This window comes from Phaseolus vulgaris, chromosome 11 (genome assembly GCF_051622355.1).
Source record: "Phaseolus vulgaris cultivar YP4 chromosome 11, ASM5162235v1, whole genome shotgun sequence".
NCBI classification, from domain to species: domain Eukaryota; kingdom Viridiplantae; phylum Streptophyta; class Magnoliopsida; order Fabales; family Fabaceae; genus Phaseolus; species Phaseolus vulgaris.
The window spans coordinates 22,859,619-22,880,689 of NC_143508.1; the positions used below are offsets into that span (position 1 = coordinate 22,859,619).

The 21,071-nt window shown below is 40.9% G+C and overlaps 1 protein-coding gene across 1 annotated transcript; it reads left to right on the forward strand.

Annotated features, from left to right (window-relative positions):
• Positions 1–1,870: 1,870 nt before the first annotated feature.
• Positions 1,871–3,359, forward strand: LOC137817893 (putative O-methyltransferase 3). Its single transcript, XM_068621120.2, has 2 exons — positions 1,871–2,694; positions 2,925–3,359. Exons 1-2 carry the CDS (start codon positions 1,924–1,926, stop codon positions 3,210–3,212), a joined length of 1,059 nt encoding a protein of 352 aa, XP_068477221.2. The 5' UTR covers positions 1,871–1,923; the 3' UTR covers positions 3,213–3,359.
• The last annotated feature ends 17,712 nt before the right edge of the window (positions 3,360–21,071 follow it).

Genomic DNA, 21,071 nt, shown 5'->3' on the forward strand with positions numbered 1-21,071 from the left:
CATGAGGACGAAGAAGAAGACGATGAGGCGACTGAGGACGGTCTCATCACGAAAAGAAGGAGGGTGGCGCCTTCTTCACTACCTGATCCACCTCCTCTTCCAACATCAACACCGTCCTCACCACCAGCTCCAACTCCGACACCGCCTCCTCCCCCAGCTCCCACATCGCCAGTCCAAACCGTTCCCCTGGAAGCTGCATTCCCCGTGGTTGAGGCGACTGAGCCCAACTTCATGGAGAACCCCCCAAGCGCCTCCACACCATATGTATCTGCTGGAGGGGGTCCTCCTTCAACCACCTCAATCACCGAAGCTGCGGAAGGTGGGGACGAAGGTGCTCACAACTCGCCCATTATCATCACCGAGTCCCCCTCGTCACCACCACGCCAAGAAGCTCCAACTCAACAGCCAACTCAAGAAGGTGGTGGCGAGAACCAGCAACAGGCTCCCCCGGTGCCTCCACGAGCAAACCTCTCCCTTGAGGTCAAAAGGGTGTGGGAACCCTTCTCAGCAAAACTCAAGATGATGGCAGAGGATTTCCCCTCCATCATATCAAAAGCTGTGGAGAGTTCCAGCAAGAAACTCCAGGATGACATCTCCGTGCTCCATGAGGAGAATTGATGATCCTGCCTGTTGACCAAAACGCTGGAGCCCTGCCTCGTCAAACTTGGATCGACTTCTGCGCCGTGTTAGCCTCCGTCCTTCACCGCGATCCACCTCAAGAACCTGCAAAAGACGAAACGGCGCCGCTGCGGCCGATCACGCTCCGACGCCCAAGTCAGCGACTGAACCACCAATTACTTAAGAGTAAAACTCAAGAACTCTAAGGAACCGTGACCAGTTCTCTCTCAGCGTACTCTTGTTCTCGCAGTTGTAAAGAAGTAATCTAAACGCGTGCGTACCTTAGAAGTTCGTTGGAAACTCTTATATACCTGGGCACTTTCTCTCTCCTTGCAGTTACACATCTGGACACGTGGCTCGCATCCAGTTGTACACGTGCCATCATCTGGAGCATCCTTGACTTGGGCGCTATTTCTTACTCTTCAGGTTTTTTGGCTAAGTTACTTATGCATGATACAACTCAGTGCATAGTTGCCTTGGAGCGTGATCTCTTCTGGGTGGCGAGTTCGGGTGCCTTCGTACACACCTTCCCTGTGGTCTCGTCGGCCGCCTTCATGATCTGCCCTACCTGCTTCACCGTACATGTTCAAGTAAGTTGTCCCCCGACCTCATCCTCTGGCCAGCTGGGAAGTGTCTATCTGCCTTCATCTTCGGCGATGTCCTTGTTTCGGCGATCTCTAATCACTTGGTCGCCTAGGTTCACATCTGGCGACTTCACCTTCAGCCCGGTGACTGCTGGTTTAGGCATGCTGGAGATCGGAGCACACCAACTTAACAACTGGCGACTACACGAACCCCCCGACTTCCTTCCCTTCTGCCCGCCAGGTGCCCCATCCAACACGCCTATATAATAGCTCGATGGCACGTCATCACTTCCGACTACCAGGGCGGTACAGTATCTTCACCGCCAGATTTTAACAACGGTTCGGGGGGAACCGTCGTTAAAAATCTAAAAAAAATTTAAAAAATTTACAAAATTGCCACCGCCTCGTTTTTAACTATGTTGTCTCCAAATCCTCTTTTGAAGGGTGTCATTATTGAATTTGTTTTTCACGGAGTAGAACTACACACCTTAAAAACGTGAAATATATAATATAATTTCATTTACAAATAGATAAGAATGTGCATAACTTTCGGCATGTTAATTAGGGAGTGATCAACAACTGTTCATGGTAGTTGAAAACCTGTATTTTAATATTGCCTTTAGGATGTTGTTTTCCTTATAAATTGAGCAAGACTAATTAGAGATTTCATCCAAGTGAAATCACATATCCACAGACCTATAGTAGTTAAGGAAGAAAAAGTATGGAGTGCAAAAGTGAAGAGCGTGTCTCTAAACTACTTGGAGCCCAAACCCATGTTTGGAATCACATTTTCAGCTTCATAAATTCCATGTCCCTCAAATGTGCAATTGATTTGGACATACCTGATATCATACACAAGTATGGTGAACCCATGCCACTCTCACAACTCACTGCTTCACTATCACTCAACCCTTCCAAAGCCAACTGCATTTACCGCTTGATGCGAATCTTAACCCATTCTGGCTTCTTCTCTCAACTCAAGTTCAATGAGAATGATCTTGAAATGGGTTATGTCTTGACTGATGCTTCCACTCTACTACTTAAGGACAACCCCTTAAGTATGCTACCTTTCTTGCATGCCATGCTTGATCCAATTTTGACAAAGCCATGGCATCAATTGCCTACATGGTTCAGAAATGATGATCCTACGCCATTCCACACTGCACATGAGATGAAAATTTGGGACTATGCTGGTCGTGATCCAAAACTAAATCAACTTTTCAACGATGCCATGGCAAGTGACGCTCAATTGGTTTCCAAAGTGGTGATTGAGAGGTGCAGCGGAGTGTTCAACGGCTTGGAGTCACTTGTTGATGTTGGGGGAGGCACTGGTATCATGGCAAAGGCAATTGCCAAATCATTCCCTCACATAGATTGTACTGTATTTGATCTCCCACATGTTGTTGCCAACTTAAAAGGATGTGAGAACTTAAAATATGTTGGAGGTGACATGTTTGAATCAGTTCCTCCTGCAGATGCCGTTCTACTAAAGGTAAAATTAATATAAGTTTTCTTATCTTAGATTTATTCTTTTAATAGTAATTAGTTAATTCCAATTTTGATCATCATCACTAGTGAAATTCTTAGAAAATTTTAATTTTTTCAAAATCTCTTCATTTTTATAAATTCAAAATATATTTAGACCATTTTCATAAATTTCTCTAAATACTTTTTGTTTTTCAAATTGGTCCCTGATTCATTTAATTTATGCATGAGATGCAGTGGATATTGCATGACTGGAATGATGAGCAGTGCGTTAAAATACTTAAGAAATGCAAGGAGGGAATAAAGAGGAAGGTGATTGTGATAGACATGGTGGTGGAGAGTGAAGAGGAAGATTTTGAATCAACTGAAACAAAGCTCTTGGTTGATATGGTTGTAATGGTATTGTATCCTGGAAAAGAGAGGACTGAGAAAGAATGGGCTAAGATAATTTTCTCTGCTGGTTTCAGTGACTACAAGATAACTCCAGTGGTGGGTTTGAGGTCTCTCATCGAGATTTATCCTTAACAGTTAACTTCTTATGTATTGTGTGTGGCATATTATTATATACGACAAGGACCACCACTACCAATAAAGGTCCTTTACTTATCCTTTATTCTATTACGTGATGGAATGTAATCAATAAATAACTTTTTCTAATTTATTTTTAACCTATATACATATCTCCTTTTGCTTTCCATAAGTTTTTTACCTTTTCTTTCGTGTTTGTGTTTCTTCTACCCCACATGGCTGTACCTGTACTTATTGGTGACAAAGAGCAAAATAGTGTCATCTCAAATAATTGCATTGTCCGAAAATGATTGAATGATAAAATAGATTGATATTTGAGTGTATTTTTCCCATTCTCTCTAATTAGGTTCTGTCCTTCCTTCCTTCTCCTCAAGTTGTTTACATTAAATTGGTGTCAAGTTGTTTACAATATATTGGTCTTTTATATTTGTCACAATCACAACACCCAACCGGTGTCTCCATCCACAATCGTTGTGGCATATGCTGGTTTTTTTTGCGAGGAACAAAAGGGTCATTTACGATATCATCCCAGATTCCTCTATAATTTGAGTCAACAAATATCTTCATTCTAACCTTCCAAAATTGATAATTCAGTCCACAAAATAAAGGTGGCCTGTTTATAGAAGCACCCATCGGAAAGGATAGTTTTTCAACCATTTTAAAAAGGTTTAAAATGGAACTGATGCCAATTATTAGAATTAGAGGCCCTACACAAGAGGGAGGTGAATTGTTTTTTTAAAAATTTTCGCAAGTATTGAAGGTAGAGTCAAAAGCTTTGAAAAATCAATCAATTAAAAATCTGTTTAGCCAAATAGAAAAATGCTTTTAAGTTTGATTCAGAAAATCAACCTGTTGTTTTTATGAAACAACCGTTCCTTATATGAGCAGTTTTGAAAAAGAAAGTTAAAACAATTTAATGAGGAAAGGGATAGAGATTCACACAGGATGTGGGTGAATCCCTTTTACACATCCGAGATGGTTTCCCCTTTAAGCATCTTGAACATTTCATATTCTTGGATCAATGCATGCTTCCTTGCCCTCTTCACATCAGTGGTGCCTTGATGGGTAACCTCAAGGATGTCCCACATCTCATTTGCAGAAGCACATTGTGAGACCCTGAAAAACTAATCAGAATTCAAGCAGAATTGATGATGTTCTTAGTAATGCAATAATATTAAACTATTTTACTTTCACTCTCTGTCCATTGGGACCAAGGTTTTTCAATGAAAACATCTTTTTCAAATTTGTGTACAAAAGGGTCGTTTACAATATCATCCCAGATTCCTCTATAATTTGAGTCAACAAATATCTTAATTCTTACCTCCCAAAATTGATAGTTCAATCCACAAAACAAAGGTGGCCTGTTTGTAGAAGCACCCACCCCAAAAAGATAGTGTTACAACCATTTTAAAAAGGTTTTAGGATCGAAAACTTGATTGACTTTCAAGAACTCGGCTCTGATGCCAATTGTTAGAATTAAAGGCCTTAAACAAGAGGGTGGTGAATTGGTTTTTTAAATATTTATGCAAGTATTGAAGGCAGAGTGAAAAGCTTTGAAGAATCAATCAATTAAAAATCTGTTTAGCGAAATAGAAAAATGTTTTTTAAGTTTCATTCACAAAATCAACATATTGTTTTGACGAAACATCCGTTCTTTATATGAGCAGTTTTGAAAAATAAATTTAAACAATTTAATGAATGAAGGGATAGAGAGATTCACACAAGATGTAGGTGAATCCCTTTAACACATCCGAGATGGTTTCCCCTTTAAGCATCTTGAATATTTCATATTCTTGGATCAAGGCATGCTTCCTTGCTCTCTTGACATCAGTAGTGCCTTGATGGGTAACCTCAAGGATGTGCACATCTCCTTTGCAGATGCACATTGTGAGATCATGAAAAACTTATCATAATTCAAAGCAGAAGTGATGATGTTCTTAGTAATGCAATCATATTAAGCTATTTTAATTTCACTCTTAGTCCATTGGGACCAAGGCTTTTCAATGAAAACATCTTTTTCAAATTTGCGTACAAGAGGGCCATATGCAATAGCATCTCATATTCCTCTATAAATTGAGTCAACAAATATCTTCATTCTAACATCCCAAAATTTATAATTCAGTCAACAAAACAAAGGTGGCATGTTTATAGAAGCACCCACCCCAAAAGGTAGTTTTTCAATCATTTTATAATGGTTTTAGGATCGAAAACTTGAGTGCCTTTAAAGAACTCAGCTTTGATGTCACTTGTTAGAATTAAAGGCCTTAAAGAAGAGGGAGGTGAATTGTTTTTTAAAAAATTTCGCAAGTATTGAAGGTAGAGTGAAAATCTTTATAGAATCAATTAATTAAAAATTTGTTTAGCCAAATATAAAAATGCTTTTAAGTTTGATTCAAAAAATCAACCTGTTGTTTTTCGAAACAAACAATTGTTTATATCAGCAGATTGAAAAACAAAGTTAAAACAATTTAATAAGTGAAGGGATAGAGAGATTCACACAGATGTTTATACTGGTTCACTTTTATCCAAGAGCTACATCCAGTCCTCAACCAACCATTGAAAATTCATTATGTAATCAAACCTAGATTACAAACCACACACTGAAAGTGATGATCTTTAACTCCTCATGATCACACGCCACTTTTAGCAAATACCACAGTTTCCAGAACCGCCTTTTGAAACTGCACCACACAAGAACACACAGAAATATAATGTTCCAAGAAGAAGTAATAGAATACACCTACGTAAATCAAAGCTTAAAGTTCATAATTACAAGACCCAATCCTATTCCACACTTGAGATGATCCAAAAGCTCTACGAAATATTTAAAATTGTTTTTGATTAATCTCGCTTTCTTAGTTCATGCATAGGAGCCTAAAACAACCTTTTTATACTCCAATCAAATGGTCAAAGCAGCTAATTTAAGAACCAAAAGCAGTTAGGATCATTAAAAATAAGTTTAACCAACTTAACAAAATTCTATTAAGGTTTTCAGAAAAAACCAGTTGAATTCTCGAAACAACCGATTGAATTAGTTTGATAGCAAAGTCAAAACAAAGCCAAGTTTTTCAAACTCATTTTAAAAGCCAATAAGTGTCAAACAACCGGTTGAATCGACATTTCAACAGGTTGAAATTTCACATTCTTTAGAAAACTCATATTTTCAAAAAGATTAAGATTAAATGAACCTTGGATCATCTTAAAGAGTGAATGAACAATTCAAAGACTACTATACACACACCCAACAACAAGGTCTTCAAGCATTCCTCTTGGGATTAGAGGCATCAAAGCACCTTGTTAAACAATATAGAATGTGAATGGATATTAAATTGGAGAAGAAGCATATTTGTATGGGAGAGTGCATAGGTAGGTCAATTGTTAGTGGTTCTTAACAATGCACAACTCCATAGGGAGGCTAGTGACTCTAGGTCATGGGCAGGTGAAGCTTATGGGATATTCTTAGTGAGGTCCACTTATAAAATGCTTTACAACTTCACTAGTTTTGAATATGGTTGTTTATTTTCTTGTCTATGGTCTGTTAAAGTTGTCCATAGTGCTTTAACTTTTGTCTGGAGGGTTTTGTTGGGTAAAGTCCCCACTAGAGAGAATTTAATGAGGAGGGGGATTAATCTAAATACCAATATATGTCCTGATCCTGCCTGTTGACTAGAACGTTGGAACTTGCCTCGTCAAACTTGGATCGACGTGCGCACCGTTTCAACCTCCGTCCTTCGTCACGATCCACCTCAAGAACCTGCAAAAGAACAGAGCGGCGCCGCTGCGGTCGATCGCACTCCAATGCCCAAGTCAGTGACTGAACCACCAAATACTAAGAGCAATAACACTCAAGGACTCTCAAGGAACCGTGCAATGTTCTCTCTTACAGTATGCGCAAGAACTCGCAAGCGTAAAGAGTACAATTTGAACGTGCGTACCTCGAAAGTTCGTTGGGAAACCCTTTTATACCTGGTCACTTTCTCTCTCCTGGCAGTTACGCAGCTGGACACGTGGCTCGCATCCAGTCGTACACGTGCCATCATCTGGAGCCTCCTTGACTTGGGCGCTGCTTCTGACTCTCTTTTGGCTAAGTTACTTATGCATGGTACTGCCCAGTGCATAGCTAACTTGGGAGCGCGATCTCTACTAGAATTGGCGAGTTAGGGTGCCTTCGTACACCTTCCCTGTGGTCTCGCCGGCCGCCTTCATAATCTGCACCACCTTCATCTTCGGCGATGTGCTTGCTCTGGCGATCTCCAATCCCTTGGTCGCCTGAGTTTACATCTGGCGACTTCATCTTTAACCTGGTGATCGCCGGTTCTGGTATGCTGGAGATCGAAGAACGCCAACTTAATAACTGGCGACTTCATGAGCCCCCCGACTTCTTTCCCTTCTGCCAACCTGGCGTCTTGTCAACACGCCGATACTGTAACTTGATGCCACGTCATCACTTCCAACTACCAGGGCGGTACATGTCCTTTATGTCAATTAGCAATTAGCTGAAGAATTGGTACAACATCTTTTTGTATGGAATAATTGTTGTAGATAGATAGGTTGTTTAATTGTGCAACATAAGAAACTTAGGAGGCATTTTGAATAATTTCACCTATTTAATAGTAACCAAAACAAAATGTTTATAGAAAGGATCATGGGTCGTTGTCATTTGGTGTATGTGGAAACAAAAGGACAATGTTATCTTTAAACAAGGGAAGGTTGATGTAAAGGAAGTTTTTCACATGGCTCTGTTAAATTTTGTGCTTAATTTGGAATGTCCATGGGGATGTTCGTTCTATATTTCTTCTTGGGTTGATTCTCCCTACACCCAATCAAATTGGACCTGCACCCAATTGCATTTGTGAAAGTACCACATTACCCTTAATGAAAATGAAATTAGGGTTTAGTGATTTCTGCACCCAATCACACACCCAAGTACGTTTATGCCATTCTCGCACCCAACACCATCTCTCGCATGAGCGTTCGCATCCTCACACCTTAGTTGGCATTTCTCCGGCAGCGTAGTGTTGAGTGGAAGGACCCCTTGAACAAAGACGAAGCCAGGAGCGCGAAGATCGTCCATTGTTACGCGAATGTTTGAGGGCATCAGCGCACTCTACAAGCTTTGTCAAAATAAACATCACAAGGTACAATTGGGTTTTAAAATGTTCGTCGAGTGCCAATCACAATTGATTGGCCGCAACCTCTTCTTTGAGTCCCACCACCTCAGCACGTAGTGGCACCACTTTGCTAAGTAAGGTGGTGTACTTCTGGCCTTCGTCGTGAAGCCTCTTGTTGGCCTCCAGCTCAGCCTTACGAAGAATGCCCAACCCTTGGGTCAATGCGGTTTCCCGAATGAAGAAGCGTTGAGCTTGGTTGGCCTGTTGCTCTTTCACCCGCGACAGTTCATCTGCCAAGGCTTGTTGCTCCTTGGTCTTCATCTTATTCTCGTGGGAAGAAGACTTGGCACGAGCGAAGAATTCCCCGAGGCTGAGAGCCATGCTCTCCTGCAATGCCTCGTTAGTAGAGCTCCCCATGGCCCCTTTTTGGTAACCTCTCAGGATTTGCTGGAGGACTAGGGGAACCTCAGGGGCAGGGGCAGGAGCTGGCTCAGGTGCACTCTCGGCCCCATCCTTGAGTGCAAGAAGGTTTGGAGGTGAGGTGGAGCTAGGAGGGTTGTCCCTGAGTGAGGCAGGGCGTCGGGCAGAGGAAGAGTGGGAGGTGGCTACCATCGTGGTTTTTCGCCTTTTGAAGGCAGGGTCCATGGTGTCCTCATCATCATCTGAAGTGATGAGCACCCCCCCTTTGTTTTTCTCTAGGGGGGATGGAGGTGGAGAAGCCCTGGCTGTTGCCAGAGGAACAGCCGCAAAGGGAACTTGAGAAGTAGGGGCAGGCGTAGCTTGTGGAGAAGCGGGAGCAGGAGTCGCTTGTGGTGAAGCAGGGGTAGGAGTGGTTTGAATGGAAGGTGCAAGAGGAGCATTCGGCGAGGCAGGTGAGGCAGAACGAGCTGAGGCACCTGCCTTAGCAGTTGCGTTATCACGAACAGACAAGACCTCAGCCAGCCTCGCCCGTTTCTCTACGTTCAGCACCATGCCTGCACCAAAGAAGAAGAAATAAGAAACAAGTAAACAATAAGAATCATAAAATCAGTGCAAGTGTAGGTTAACAGATACAGAAGAGCAATAAACAGAGTGGAGTATGAGGAGGATCAAGAGAAGATTCCTATACCGATGTAACTAGCAAGATCAGTGGGGTTATATTCATTTTTTATAAGTTTTGCAGTGTTGAAGATCACCCCCAGGCTGGACAGAACTTGGCATACCCCACGATCAGCTTAGGAAAGTTCATCCAAGGTCTTAGCCTTCTTGAGGTTAAGTTTTCCCACCCAGTATAGTGGGAATCCATCAAGGGCAGTGTGATCGTTCTTAGAACAACACACCCTGAAGAATTTCCCTTTAAATCCTTTATAGGACTGATGGAATAGGGTGAGGATGACTCTCCCATTCATCCTGCTGAAGCTAACCCAGAGGTTCTGTTGAACCAAGTGGTGTTCAATGTTTTGAAGAATCCAAATCCTTTGAAGGATGTTGAAGCCTCTGCTTTGCTTGCTGTTGTTGTGCTGGTTTAAGCTTTGTTCTGGGGTAGTTTAATGTTGTAATCCACCCTTAGATTAAATCTCAAGCAATTAGCATCTCAATCTTTATCAAAGTAAAATGTTTTTCAAACTAAGTTGAAACAACCGATTGTTTTGTCGAAACAACCGATTGTTTCCACTTAGGTGTTTTGAGAAAGTTTGAAAACTATTTTTGAATGGTTAAAATTGTTAAGTAACAAAACAATCGATTGATTCGAGGAAACAACTGATTGTTTGTTTTGTAACCATAATAGAAAAACTGTTTTCTTTGACTGAGCTTTAAATGCTTTAATTGAATACGCTCCGGTCATTAAATGCTTTGACCAATCTATTTTAAATGCAATTAATAGTTTGTTAATATTTGATAACAAACTATATCTTTGTATAATTTCAGAAAAACTGTTTTTAAGAAATAAGAATCTTGAGACAAAGTTTTTCACTAAGAGTTTTTCAAAGAGTTCTGAGATTGCTTAAGAGTTTAGAGATTGATCAAGGTGCTGGAATAGGATTCTACTTGTATTGATTTTAGATATTCATCTGGAACAAGTGTAATCTTTGTAAACTACTATTCGTTTGTGAGTTTTGCTGAGATTGGCTGTGTTCTTGAGGTTTTCAAGATCAGCAATCTTAGTGTTGGCCAAGGATAGTGTGTTTCTTGAGGTTTTCAAGGTCATTCTCTTGGTTGTGGTGTAAGTGATCAAGTGGTGATTGCTTAGTGGATATCCTCGGGGTTTCTGAGAAGACTGGATGTAGCTCTAGTTTGGAGTGAACCAGTATAAACAACTGTGTACAATCTCTCTATCTCTAACTCTCTAATTTCAGTTTGTTTGTTGTTTGCTGGTATAAACAACCGATTGTTTCGAAGAAACAACCGATTGTTTTTTCTAGTATTACAGTTTTTGCTTGCTGTTTTGGCTAACTGAATTGCTGAATCAATTGGTTTCTGAAATAAATTCATTCTAGCTTTGAAAAGTTTGTGAAAACCTCTTTAAACAATTCACCTCCCTCTAGTTTAAAGCCATCTTTTCTAAAAATTGGCATCAAGAGCTTGGTTCTTGAAAGTCATTCAAGTTGATCCTAAAATCTTTTTAAAATGGCTGATAGACTACCGTTTGGGGAAGGTGCCTCAATAAACAGACCACCCTTGTTTTGTGGTTTGAATTACCAGTTTTGGAAAGTTAGAATGAAAATATTTATGGAATCTCTTGACAAAGGAATTTGGGATGCAATTGAAAATGGTCCTTTTATCCCAAAGTTTGAAAAGGATGGTTCTGTCATTGAAAAGCCATGGTCTCAATGGACTGATGCAGAAAGTAAAAAGGCCAAATTCGATTGCATTGCCAAAAATATTATAACCTCTGCTTTAAATTCTGATGAGTTTTTCAGGGTCTCACAATGCAAATCTTCAAAAGAAATGTGGGATACTTTGGAAGTCACTCATGAAGGAACAAATGAGGTGAAAAGAGCTAGAAAGCATGCTCTCATCCAAGAGTATGAGATGTTTAGAATGCTTAAAGGTGAAACAATAGCTGAGGTGCAGAAAAGGTTTACACACATCATCAATCACCTTATGAGCCTAGACAAGACGTTTGACAAAGAAGAGCTAAACATCAAGATCTTGAAATGTCTTGATAGAGCATGGCAACCAAAGGTAACTGCTATTTCCAAATCTAAAGATCTAACACCATTAAGTGTTGCTTCTTTGTTTAGAAAGCTTAGGGAAAATGAGCTAGAGATTAATAGACTCAATGTTCAAGAGAGTGAAGATAACCACACAACGAGCATAGCCTTGAAAGCATCCAAACATAAGGGAAAGCAAGATTCAAGTGATGATAGTGATGAGGAAAATCTTAGTTTGCTGTCAAGAAAATTCAGCAAATTTCTAAAGAGAAACCGCAACAAAGACAACAACAAGGATAGGTATGGAAACAAGAAACCCAATGAATTTAATTCAAATAACTATACTTGTTTTGGTTGTGGTGAGCAAGGTCACATAAAGGCAGATTGTCCCAACAAGAGCAAAGAGAAAAAGACAAGCTACAAGGAGAAGAAAGGCAAGACAAAAAGAGCCTACATTGCTTGGGATGAAAATGAGGTGTCATCAAGTTCTTCATCAAGTCAAGATGAAAAAGCCAACATATGCTTAGTAGCTGAGGATGATGATGATTCTTGCAGTTCAAGTGAGGTAAGTTCATGTGCTTCCTTAAATGAACAAAACTATAGTGAATTGCTTGAAGCTTTTCAAGAAACACATGATGAAGCTAATAGATTGGTTCTTTCAAACAACCGATTGAAAGATCTTAACAGTGGGCTTGAAAAGAAAGTTAAATCACTTGAAGAGGATCTGAGAAAAGCAAAAAGTGATTTTGAAAATTTAGAAAATCATTTAAAAAATGCCTCTTGCAAGTGTGATACTCTCATTTGCACAAATTGTGAAAATCTTGAGAAAAAGGTTCACTATCTTGTTGAAACTGTGGACAAGCTTTCAAAGGGGAAATTAAACTTTGAGAATGTCTTGGCATCTCAAAGTTGTGTTTTTGGAAAGGCTGGTTTAGGCTTCAATCCACAGAATAAGCAAGATAGGTTTTCAAAAAGTTTTTTAAGAAAATCAGAAAAACAACCGATTGTTAAGACGAAACAACCGGTTGTTACATGCTTTTATTGCATGAAGAAAGGCCACTCTATTAGATTCTATAAATTTAGAAAATATCATGTTCCTAAAGGTCTTATGAAATGGATTCCTAAGGGATGTGATGCTTCTAACAGCAAAGAAAAGCCAAGTGGACCCAAATTTGTAAGCGGACCAAATCTTGCAACTTGAATTTGTTTATGCAGGAAAAATGAAGAGAAAAAGAAGATCTGAGCCATCTGATCAAGCTGTTGAAGAAAAAGGCAGTCATTGAAGCTGAATCAATGCTATGCAAAAGATCAAAACAGTGAAAAGAAGTTTTCTTGATCAACAAGCAATTGGCTCATTGAAGAAACAACACAAGGATAAGATCTTCCTTTATTTGTTCTCAATTTCTGTTTCAAAGTTCTTTCTTGTGATTAATTTTCTTTTAATCAATGTCATGTGCTTTAATATGTTTTTGTTTATGGTTAAAAATTTCAAAATCAAATTTTTTAACTGCTGCAGAAAAACAACCGATTGTTTCTTCGAAACAACCGATTGTTTTGAGTCTGACAGCACTGTGAAGAAATTGATTTAATTACTTTTTGAAATTCTATCCGTTGCAGATCAATTTCAAACGGAGAATCTTGGTCAAAAGATCTGTGTTGAAAGCTGAGCATGTTCAGAAAGAAGTTAAAACAGTCATAAAGGAATATATTCCAAAATCTTGGAAATTCAAGAGCCTTAATGACTAGTCAAAGATCACATGTGAAGACCATGTGATTTTCAGCTTTTTCTGACATTTTTTGTGCAGAACAGAGTCAAGTCTTCTCTCTGAAAATCAGGTACCCATTGAATAAAATTAAATTCAATTTGATTCTCTTACTGCTATAAAATCAGGTGCAAATTTCTTCCAACAAGAACAACCAATTGCAACATCTCTTGCAATATCTCTTGCACCATCTCTTGCAAAAATTCTGTGAAGTGAGTTTTCGTCTCTGCTGTCATGGAATCAACCCCTCCCACCTCTAAAAGAGTCAAAACCAGAGCTGTAAGGTCTGGAGGAAGGCTTGAAAGCTGGTTTTCTGGTGACACCGATCTCATTGAGAAGTATAAATATGAAACAAGTGTCAAGAAGATAAACAACCCCAAGGTTGTGTGCTTTGATTGGCTGAAAAGTCAAAAGCTTGACAATGTGAGGAGGCTTCTCAAGGACCAATCACTCAGAAAATTTCTGGAGCTAAAAGGGAACATCTATCTAGATTTGGTGAGGGTATTCTACACCAACTTGAAGTTTGAGGGAAACAATCTAGTTTCTCATGTGAAAGGTGTGGAAATGGAGATAACTCATGAAGTTTGGGCTGCTGTTGCTGGGCTTAAGTTCTCTGGTCTGAGAATCAACAAGGGAAACCTTGGTGTGGTGGAAGATTTTAACAAAATCCAGTTCTACAAAAGTTGCTTGAAGAACAATCAATCTCAAGTTAGCACATGCTCGGTTGGAGGTTTGAAGTTTGATGAGAGGTTGCTTGCTCTCATTGTAACTTGGATTCTAACTCCAAGGGGGAGTAATCACTCTGTGTTGACTAAAGAAGATCTTGTTTACATCTTCTGCATCACCAAGAAAGTGAAGATCAATTGGATTCACATAATCAAAGAACATATGCAAAAAGCTATGAGGTTAGGCGATTACCACTATCCCTATGCTGTTTTAATATCTAAGTTTCTACTCTATTTTGAAGTTAATCTTGAAGATGAAACTTCTGAGTTGGTCAAGTCAACTCAAGAGTTGAACAATGGATCACTCAGCAAGATGGGCTTTACAAAAGTAGGTGGAAAGTGGATAAGTAAGGATGGTGATCATGGTGCCTCATCTAGTGGTGCTGCTCATTTTGAACTAGATGAACCTGCTGATATGGATGTTCAACATGAAGATCCAACTGGAGATTTTCAAGATGCAGGGCCTAGTGCTGCTGATGGATATCAAAGAGAAAGAATGTCAACCATGTCATCTTTTGAAAGACAAATGATGGATAGGCTTGTTTTATATCTTATCTTTGTCTATTTGTGAAGACAAATAGGGGGAGATATATGTTGTGTTTCCAGTTTGTTTAAGTTTCTGTTTTTCAAGTTGTTAAAAACAGTTTGGGGTAATATGTATTTTGGTTATGATATTAACTGTTTTAAGCTTTAAATGTTATTATGTATGCTAACAGAATATCAGAAGTTCAATGTATTGCTCAAAGTTCTATTGCAGGAATTGCTTCAGATATAATCAGGTACAACACAAGCATCAGGGATTTGTCTTCATCAAATAGGGGGATATTGTTGAACCAAGTGGTGTTCAATGTTTTGAAGAATCCAAATCCTTTAAAGGATGTTGAAGCCTCTGCTTTGCTTGCTGTTGCTGTGCTGGTTTAAGCTTTGTTCTGGGGTAGTTTAATTTTGTAATCCACCCTTACATTAAATCTCAAGCAATTAACATCTCAATCTTTATCAAAGTAAAATGTTTTTCAAACTAAGTTGAAACAACCGATTGTTTTGTCGAAATAACCGATTGTTTACACTTAGGTGTTTTGAGAAAGTTTGAAAACTGTTTTTGAATGGTTAAAATTGTTAAGTAACAAAACAACCGATTGATTCGAGGAAACAACCGATTGTTTATTTTGTAACCATAACAGAAAAACTGTTTTCTTTGACTGAGCTTTAAATGCTTTAACTGAATACGCTCCAGTCATTAAATGATTTGACCAATCTATTTTAAATGCAATTAAGAGTTTGTTAAGATTTGATAACAAACTATATCTTTGTATAATTTCAAAAAAACTGTTTTTAAGAAATAAGAATCTTGAGACAAAGTTTTTCACTAAGAGTTTTTCAAAGAGTTCTGAGATTGCTTAAGAGTTTAGAGATTGATCAAGGTGCTGGAATAAAATTCTACTTGTATTGATTTCAGATATTCATCTGTAACAAGTGTAATATTTGTAAACTGCTGAACAATTCGTTTGTGTGTTTTGCTGAGATTGGCTGTGTGTTCTTGAGGTGTTCAAGATCACCAATCTTAGTGTTGGCCAAGGAGAGTGTGTTTCTTGAGGTTTTCAAGGTCATTCACTTGGTTGTGTTGTAAGTGATCAAGTGGTGATTGCTTAGTGGATATCCTCAGGGTTTCTGAGAAGACTGGATGTAGCTCTAGTTTGGAGTGAACCAGTATAAACAACTGTGTACAATCTCTCTATCTCTAACTCTTTAATTTCAGTTTGTTTGTTGTTTGCTGGTATAAACAACCGATTGTTTCGAAGAAACAACCGATTGTTTTTTCTAGTATTACAGTTTTTGCTTGCTGTTTTGGTTAACTAAATTACTGAATCAATTGGTTTGTGAAATTAATTCATTCTAGCTTTGAAAAGTTTGCGAAAACCTCTTTAAACAATTTACCCCCCTCTAGTTTAAAGCCATCTTTTCTAACAGGTTCTTCCTAGGGTTTTTGGCTTCGAAGAAATGTAGGAAGACGTCTACAGAAAGGGTATGGCCAAAGAAGTTTCAGAGGATGGAGAAGGCCCTGATGAAGGCCCAGCTGTTGGGATGCAGCTGGGCAGGGGCGACATTTATTTCAGTTAGAAGCTCCTTCTCAAAGCTGTTGAAAGGGAGGTGTTGCCTGATCCGATTGAAGACGGTTTGGTAGAAGAAAAAGAAGGGCTCCCCGTCGTTGGCTCGATTATCTACACAAATAGGTTCACCCTCTGCACAAGGGCAAACGAAGATGTATGCATGACACTCCCTCCCGAATGGTCTACCTTTAAAGTGGGGTTCACTATCCAAGTGTGCCCTCTAGTCAGCAAGGGAGGCGAGGGAGGAGGTTTCAGTGAGGAGATCGTCAGAAGCCTAGGGGTACAGGGGCCTATAGTTGATGCTAGGAGGAGGAGGGTTGGCAGTGACTTTTGTTCGCGCCATGATGAAAGAAAGCTAAGAAAAACAAGGAAAGGAAGAAACAAAGGTTTAGCAAGGGGAAAACTATGGTGTGAAACTAAAAAGCTTAGAAAACCCTATGCTCGTGAAAAACCCAGAAACAGGGGAACGAAGAAGATGCAAAAGAAGATTCAAAACATGAAAATATAAACAGACTTAGGCAGTTTTTAATGCGTGAAATCATAAATGAAGAGTAATCAATGGAGAAAAATCATAACTTTGATGATTGATGAGTGAAAGTTTCGGTTTTTTGGGGAGAAAGAAATCAGAAAGCTCGAGGAAGAAGATGAAGAGTGTAAGAAAGGTTTCAAGTGATGGAACAGTGCATGAAGCGTGCGTTTTTTAAAGGCTTAACGTAAACTTGAGAAACGCAAGCGACGTTAAGTCCCAGCCGCATGATTAAGCCACGTGTGCGTTGATTAAAACATAAACAGGAAGGAGTCACTTCAATGCACTGTGCACGTCCTATCATGGGCAACCACGTAGGTCGGTAGGGCGATGCCATAGTCTCTTCGCTGAAAAAGTGACAACTCGAAACTGGGGGGCTTGTGTACTGTCCGGTCCTCGGGCATTGACCGGCCTCGGGCGTTGACCAAAGTCAACATGATGGGACCCCGAAGGTGGGACCACTGGAAAGTATAGCAGGACAGGAAGGACTCTCCTTTGGCTCACAGGTAAGGGTGGCCGTGGAGGGGGCGACATCGAGGCAGGGCTTGGAGTCCTCGGACCTCGGCACTTCATCAGTAAAGATGGACAAAGAAAGGTGGTTTTCAAGCCACACCCTAGTTACCAGTAAGGAGAGGCCCAATTCACGAAGGATCCGTGCATGGGGTGTAGGGACGCGGTAGTACGCACCATCATTAAAGAGCCACTAGGACAGAGACGACCTGGGAGGGTCACATCCCAGAGGGTGATCTGCATGCATGGCACGTGAGTAAGACAGGGAACTCCCAGGGCGAATGACTCAGAGATTGGGTGCATGAGTTGGCATCCAAGCAATCACCCCGCGCCAGTTGCACTTCGGCAGGGATGATGTGATTCCACTAACATGCTAGAGATATGATATGAACATATTATGGATTCAACAAGAGTTGGAATATGATTAGGCACTTTTTAAGAATTGGATCAATGTTCTTATCATTCAAGAACACACCAAAACACAAGTAACCAAGCCAAACTCACATAGAAACCCATTTTTGGGCATATGAACCGATTGAAACAAGAAACAACACAAGTGCACCGATTAAAACCCAAGGAAACATAATTACAACCACAAGAACAAAAAACCAAATGAAACTACCGAATATAGACACAAGACACACAAGTTCTACCAATTGAAATATCAAGAAATAGTAAAGACATGTTTTAGAGTTTGTTTTGGAATGGAAATGGAAGAACGAGATGAAAAGAACAAGGAAACTTATGAGGTTGAAGCTCTTAGAAATGTGCACGCCACTTGAAGGATGATTGGCTTCAAGATGAGTGTTGTTGTCGCAACTTGAGAGACCAAGGATTCACTCAAGAAAAGACTAGAAGAGAAGAAGACACAAGTCTCTCTCAATTCACTCACCAATTTGGGAGAGGTTCGATACTTACAAAATCAATCTTATTATTTCAAAGACCTAAGTTGTACCGACCCGTCTTCGGGCGTTGACCAAAGTACACATGTGGTAGGACCCACCAAGGGGATCCAAGGAGGAAAGTCAATATGTTGACCGCCTTAGGTGTCGCCAGGTTTGGGTGAGGTGTCGCTAGCTTTGGGCGTCGCCAGGTATGGGCGTCCCCAGCTTGGGGCATCGACAAGTTTAGGCGTCGCCCACCTTGAAGGCGTAACCCGTTGTCCTAAGAGCGTGCTTTGGCCCAGATGGTGCCCCCCCCCCCCAATACCCACAAGTAGGAGTGACCGTGGAGGGGGCGACAGGGAAGGAGGCGGCACAGTAGGGGATTTACAGCCACACCTTCAGTACCAGTAAGAAGAGCCCCAATCCACAACTTATCCGGGCATGAGGTGTAGGAATGCGGCAGAACGCACCACCGCTGATGCCCTCTAGAGTAGATACGACCTGTAAGAGGCCACGCCCCAAAGGGACGTCTACATGCAAGGTACGTGAGCAACTCAAGGGACTCCCAGGGGAAGTGACTCAGAGACGGGTGCATCAGTTGGCTCCCATGCAGTCACCCCTGGGCACGCCAGCACTCCAACAGGGCTACCACACGCTCTGGGATACTCCTAAGTCTGGAATACAGCGTCGTGGGGTGTGCTCGTTAGTAAGCTTAAGTCAGAGAAGCAACGTGGCAGAAACGCGGGCTAAGGTATATAAGGAAAAGGAGAAACAACATAAGGTATGTTTTCCAGATACTCTGTCATTTGGCAAACTATACGCACTTGTGAACTTGAGACAGAATAGGAGAGAATTCTGTTACGCACTTCCAAGAGCACGGTTTTTGCCCTGTTCTGATACGGAGGTGCACGGTGTTTTCTGCCTCGTTTACTGACTTGAGCGTCAGAGTGCAAACGGCCGCGAGCATGCCATTTTCCTCTGTGTTGCAGGAAATCTTCACAGGAGGAGGAGTAGTCTCGAAGATCCGCGTTCCACCGTTAGAGGATACGCAAGAAGGTGCTTAAATTTCTGGCAGGAACATTTGGCACCCACCGTGGGGCCCGATCTAAAACTTTTGTCCCACCGCAAGTTGTTGGAGGTTCAGTAGCGAGTTCTGTAGAGGTTTCTCAAGAATCTTGCAAGAAACGCTGTTCATCTTGGAGGTTTCTTTCAATTTCACCGTTCGTTCGTGATTTCGCTCAGTTCTACTGTTTGTCTTCCCGTTTCCCTCAGGTTACGCTGATTGTTATCGTTTTCACTCGGTTTTCACCGAAGGAATTTCCAAGAAACGCAGTAGCAGTTCAAAGTTCTTCAAGAACTCGCGAAGAATGAGGACAACAAGGTAGAGTTCGACACGCGCTGAGAATGATGACATGACCATGCAGCAAGTCATGGAGATGATGCAAGGCCTACAAGAGGCGATGACGACATCAAAGGCTGAGCAAGAGCACATACAGGTGGATCTTGCGGCGTCGCAAGCGAGGAATGAAGAGTTATGTCGCGCGAACGAGGAGTTGCACCGCGGGTTGCGCAATCACCCGGGAAGTCGTGAAGCAGAGGACCTGAGTGTTTCACGCCACCTAGGGAGTTCCCCATGCCATTTTCACAGCCCATCGTGGATCCTCACACTTTCATAGCTCTGATACCACATGCTGTGAAATCAATAGCATGATAGAGAATGATTCTTTGACATTCTTAGGAATCATCTTGAGTTGGATATGAGATAGGCACTTTATGATAGAATTGGATCAAGGTTCTATGGTCAAGAACTCACAAAGACTAGTACCAAAACCCAAACTCATATGGAAGTTCCATGCATTGTCAAATTGAACCGAACAAATTGAATGAAAAGGCAAAAGCACCGAACAAAATGCATAAGAACAGAAATGCACCGAACAATTAAGCTAGAAAAGAAGAAGAAACAATGAGGAACAACAAAGAGAAAAAGAAACCGAAGCAAAACAACAAGAACACTAGAAAAACCGAACTGAAAAGCAAATGAAACAAGCTAAGACATGAACATAAAAAGAGAAGGAAGGAAGGAGAAGAGAAAGCTCATGCAGATGGAGGGATTGGTTGGATGATCACACCAGTTAGAGGATGAAGACTCCAAGATGAGTGTGCTATGCCGCCACTTGAGGTAACTAAGAACACTCAAGATAAGACTAAGTGAGGAAGGCACAAAGCTCTCCAATTCTCTCTCAAATTGAGTAGAGTTTCACTAATACTAATTTCCAATCTGAATTTTACAAGAGTCCACACCTCTATTTATAGTGTGAGGGTGCTGGAAAATAGGTGGGAAAATTCAAATAAACTCATTTGAAATTCCCACAAAAAACAAGTCACATGGGAGGTGTGACCTTTTTCTACTATGACACCTCGTAAAAACTACACCTACACCTACTCTCCCAAGTCACATGGATAATGTGACTTTATTTTACATTTTCACACTTCCTTATTTAATATCCACACCTCCTACAAGAGTAAATCAAATGATGCTCTTTAATGCTTGGCCTTGCCCCTCATGGGATGGACTTGGCCTTTTTGGGCTTTGGCCTTTTTGGGATTGGGCTTTGGGCTTGGGCCTCATCTTTATTTTATGTCTTCTTTTTATTTTGAGATGACTAGAAGGAAGAACTTCAAATGTGAAGGCGAATGTCCTCTTCCTTCATTAATAAAATCCTCCTTTATTTGATTCTCACACTTTCGTAGGTCCTAAGGTGACGTTCACGGGGATGGAAGATCCCGAGGTGCACCTCACTGTGTTTCACACGCAGATGATGCTGGTTGGCAGCTCCGATGCCGTAAGGAGCAAGCTCTTCATGAGCACGTTGGCAGGAATGGCAATGGACTGGTTTATCAGCCTTCCAGACAACTCTATAACTTCCTTTGCGCAGTTTTCACAACTGTTTAGGGAGCAGTACATCGCGAACCGGGCTCCCCCGCCGGTTTCGTACGATCTCTTTGATGTAAAGCAGTATAAAGGAGAAACGTTGAAAGAGTATATCAATCGCTTCGGGGCGCAGGTGGTAAAGGTTGGCACCACAGAAGAACCC

Excerpts from the sequence above, each read along its gene's own strand:
- LOC137817893 (XM_068621120.2), top strand. The coding sequence starts at position 1,924 with ATGGAGTGCAAAAGTGAAGAGCGTGTCTCTAAACTACTTGGAGCCCAA. Across the intron at positions 2,695-2,924 it reads CAGATGCCGTTCTACTAAAG|TGGATATTGCATGACTGGAA; the intron begins GTAAAATTAATA and ends CATGAGATGCAG.